General features: G+C 35.1%; 1 protein-coding gene across 1 annotated transcript; it reads right to left on the bottom strand.

Moving 5' to 3' along the window:
• Nucleotides 1-2,136: 2,136 nt before the first annotated feature.
• Nucleotides 2,137-3,347, bottom strand: LOC132304972 (F-box/kelch-repeat protein At3g06240-like). Its single transcript, XM_059802666.1, has 2 exons — nt 3,136-3,347; nt 2,137-2,983 (listed from the first exon to the last, which is right to left on the bottom strand). The coding sequence occupies exons 1-2, from the start codon at nt 3,345-3,347 to the stop codon at nt 2,137-2,139; spliced, it is 1,059 nt and encodes a 352-aa protein (XP_059658649.1).
• Nucleotides 3,348-4,828: the final 1,481 nt, after the last annotated feature.

Below are 4,828 nucleotides of genomic sequence, written 5' to 3' on the forward strand. Positions count from 1 at the left end.
ACGCCTAATGAGAACATCATTGGGGATTTCATACTTTTCACGGATGGACTCTAATCCATTCACTATGGCAACAACAGAAGAGTCACTCGGGAAAAATTAAAAGATAAGAGAAAGAGCTTCCCAAATAACAAGAGAGATTGAAAACCTTAAGGAATGAATTCAAAGAGGTCACCACAGAAAGCTGAGAAGAAAAGGTCTCTTTGGAGGACTCGTCGGAGAAAGATTTCCTCGCTGATAGGTAAAAACAGAAAGATTGGATGCTTGAATGAGAGATGTGAAAGACAGAAGAAAATCTCCAAGGTGCAGGTCAATGGCTTTATAGAGGACCGTCATGCTGGCCGAAGTGTCATAGCGCAATGATGAAGCTTCAAGTTTTCAAACTTAAAGTTTGGATCTCTGTGCAAACCATTCGTATTCCCATGTCATTGCTTTGAGCCGTCACATTAATAATGACGTCCCATCATTAATCTCACCCTCATAAATGAGAGAGAAATTAAGGGGCAAATGAAGGAGCATAAAATCCCACCGGGCCAAGTCCGGCCCGGCCCGCCAATTCAGAAGGAAGCCCAGTGATCTCCCAACCCATTCTCTTTCATGTGAGGCCTGTTCTAACCTAGGAGTCAACCCAATCGAAGGATGAGGCCTATTTTATCTTAGGGTTTAGAAAGGCCCAAAGAGTGGTTAAGGCAAGGAGAAACTTTTATAAATAGAAGAATGAACAAAAATGTAAAGGATTCGATTGAAGTGTGATACATTACTTTTTGAATATAAAGCGCAATTTATTGCATCTTCACTAACTAACGAAACAAGGTTGTTCCATTTCAATTGTTCAACTTAAATAATTTTTCTAATAATTGTTTGCCTCAAATCCTGAAAATATTATGCAAAGAAAGATTTTCACGTGTTTGATTTCTAAATAACAAATTTTGCCTTTCTTTGCTTTTCTTTTTACCCATCCCTTCTCTGTAGCGCTACAGACAAATTTCATTTAAAAATGTGGTAATTATCATTATTGGGCAAAGTATATTTTAATGGTGAGGTGTCCAAAGAATTGAAATATTTACCTAAAGCAGGGATATATGTTAGTTTGTGTGAAGTGAATAAATGAAAAAAAATTAGAATATTTACCTAAAGTATATTTCAATTTTAAAAAATGCTAGACCCATATGTTTTCTTCACATGCAAGTTATGGATTTATTATCAAATCATTTATTTAGTATGAAAAAATGGTTGGGAACATTAGACTTTGAAAATATCATCTGATTGAAGAGACTTACTAGTTTGGGGCTGAAATTTTTAAGATTTATAGGCTTATAGCCGGTATATGGTTTGAAAATTTTATGTAATTAAATGCACGAATTGATTACAGAGTCAAATTTTGTTTTACTTAATTTCACTGAAAATTTAATTAATTTTGATTTTTCGAAGTTGGCTTGTGGCTGGCTGTGGGATTGTTTTATTTAGCAAAATTTCCACTACTGATTTGGTTATAATTATTGACCAGTTTAACGACGTTTTTGAATGATATATATTTGTCTTTTAATAAAATGTGTTTGAGTAAATTATTATATTTTTCCCTACTCATTGTTTGTTCTCATTAATTGTTCAGTTCTTTTTTCTAGAAAGTACTGACATTTTTTTTCTTTCAATTGTTCAAATAAATAAACGGGACAGTAGCTTAGTGGTATCAGTCCCTTACTTCTCAAAGGGAGGTTAGGAGTTTAAATTTCAAAAAAGACAAGTGTGTGTAAGTACCAACTAAAAAAAAAAAAAAAATTCATAAAGTATTAGTAAAAAGAAATTTCCAAAATATTATTATACAAATTCAAAATGATAGTATCCATAAACATTATGAAAAAACAGAAAGAGATGGTCAAAACAAATCACTAAAAATTACTAACAAAAATTAAAAGAATCGAGCCCCGACGTGATCAAAAAAGTGTGTGTGTGTTTGCTTTACCATCTGAAGAACAGATCTTCACATATCAAAACGAGTTGGTCTAACTGCACAGAAAAAAAAATATATCAATATATAGATTCAATACTAGCTGTCCAAAAAAAGAATATAACAAAATAATGACATGAATCGTGTAAACCAGAGAATCATATATCATTACCTCTTACGGTACCCTTTAATCAAGAGGGTGGTAAAAGTAAACTATCCACCAATGAAACTGCATTGGTGTTATCTATCCAAAGCTCTCTTCCAAATTCCGGATATATATACGAGTGGGTGTCTTCATTAGGATAACAGCCCGCCAATTCTTTATGTTCTTCATCAACCATCATCACAATTTGACCTTTCTCCGTAACACAAAAATGTGCGGTGGACCAAAAATTTAGATATGGGCAATTAATCCTCAACTGAGTCCAGGAATTCATCTCACCATGTTCCATCATCACCCATACCTCACCGCATCGCCATTGGTGTTCTCCATAAACACGGCGTCTATAAAATAAACCAAGGCATCCTTTCACATCCATCAAACTAATACAACGTCTATCCCTTTCTATACAAATTGGTAGTGACACTTCCTTGAACTTGTCATTCACTGCATCGAAGAAAAAAATTGCACCTGTTTCTGTGTAGAAACTGGCAGAGGTCATGTCGACAGAGGACATGACTTGTAAGTGAAACACGCCGCTCACATTAATACTATTTCGACCTAAATCAGGAAAAGAAGAGAACCCTCTAACCTGTGTCCAAGCTTTTTTCTTAAAATAGTAAACAACATAAAGAGTTACTCCATTGTAAGGATAAGGTTTACGGATGAGAACCACCTTGTAATCATCAATGGAAGAATCATAACATAGTCCACCAAATATATAATCAATAGGAGATGATAACTGTTTGTATGCTCTAGTGGATGGATTCCACAATATACACGTTTTGCCATAGTCACACGGATCCAATAGTACTAAACCATTACAAGAACCGAGGGTTTCAACTTTCGGTATTTCTTCAGTAAAAAATACAGGTTTTCTTCGGATTTATTGGAAATTTCAGAGTAAAAACAGGATGGATAGAACTCCTGGTAAAAAAAGGTTTGGCGTTCCAATTTAATGGATTGGTTTAGGTGAGTTTTGATGAATTCGGGTTCAGAGACTAAAAGACGCCATGATTTACAAACGCACCTGAATCGCAACACAGACCTGAATCGCAACACAGACTTTACAGGTAGTCTTGAGAGTATATTGTATATGATGTCAAACGGAAGAGTAGGTGTAATGTGGCCGCCTTCTATAGCTGCCTTCTTTTGGTTTTTCCTTCTCCCTATTCTCAGATACTTGACGGCCGGTAGTCTGGAGGGGCAGCCTTCTATTGCTTCCTGTCGTTGCTTCTCCATTCTCTTGCACTGAGAGAGAGGGTTTCTGTTGAGAGGGTTTAGGTTCTGTGACCGAAACTCAAAACACACCACACAATTGATTGAAGCCTAATGGGAGTAAAATTAGGACTGGGACGGGTATAATGAACCATATAAACTACTATTACCTATTTCTTACCAAATTTAGATAATTTTCCTCTATCGCCATGAGTCCTTGGCAAATCTTTTCTAATAAAAATTTAAGGGCATTGCTTAGGTACTCATTGGTGAATAACTTCACCCTACTCATCTCTTAAAGTGTTCCAATAACAAAATAACATATCAGTTTTAATAAAAAAAATCAATAAAATAATAAATAAAATAGATAAATAAAAGAAAAAGAAAGTCGGATCCACCCATTTTAATTGGTATCACCCTTTCTCTTTTCTCTCTTCTCTTTCATTGAATCCCAACCAAAGCCCTCCTCTCTCCACTGTTCTTTTTCACCCTCTCGCTTCACAAAATCAATTGACAAAAATTAATTGTCAAAATTGCCGGGGATGTTGCAATTTCACGGCAGGGGGTTTGTAAGTGAGAGCAATGATTCGGTGGCGAACAACTTCTCCCTGTCGGTGGATAGCAAAATTGGCTTATGTGATTATTCTTGGCAAATCAAATGAAAAGTTATGTGATTGTTCTTGGCTAATCCTTATTCTGACACCTAAGATCATATAACTCACACCAAGGAACCTCAAAGCGAATGACCAGGTTTGCTTTACGAATTAGATCCCCAAAGGCAGAGAAGAAGAGGTATAAGCTTGCGCCGGAGAATCGGTATCTGACGACCTTTGAAGATGGGTTTAAGGTGTTGCATTGGCTGACAAAATAGGCGAATTTGTATATATATATATAGGATTTTTCTTCTAAGGGCTAGGGTTTACACAAATCGGAGAAATTGTTGTGGTGATTGAGTGGGTGCAGAAGATTGCACAATAAATCAATGCCACAAGTGATTTTGATTGACTCTTTAGGGTTAAAGTTGGACTCAATGTAGCCACAATTTCACATGGCCTGTTGTCTTGTTTCAGTCCTGTTTCTTTTTACACTTCTATAAACAGATTTAAGTTATCCTATAAACAGATTTAAGCTATTCTTTTGGTTTAGTTTAATTTTGTCAATTAATTTTGTGAAGTAATGAAAAAGAGAAATAAAAAGAGAAAGGGTGAAGAAGAAGAAGAACAGAGAAGGGTGTGGGTTGGGATTCAATGAAAGAGGAGAGAAAAAAGAGAAAAGGTGATTACCCAATTAAAACGAGTCGATCCGACTTTCTTCTGTTTTTTACTATTTTTCTAATTATTTTTATTAAACTGGATGTGTTATTTTGTTATTGGAACACCTAAGGGTGAGTAGCTTCTCACCTGTGAATAGCTAAGCATTGTTCAAAATTTAAAATATAATTTTTTTTTTTTTTTTTTTTTTTTTTGCTATATCTATAAAAAGGAATGATATGAATTTTGGTTATT

This window comes from Cornus florida, unplaced genomic scaffold, assembly GCF_030987335.1.
Source record: "Cornus florida cultivar Cherokee Brave unplaced genomic scaffold, ASM3098733v1 CherokeeBrave_3.0.0_Hap2_Chr04, whole genome shotgun sequence".
In the NCBI taxonomy this organism is placed as follows: Eukaryota; Viridiplantae; Streptophyta; class Magnoliopsida; order Cornales; family Cornaceae; genus Cornus; species Cornus florida.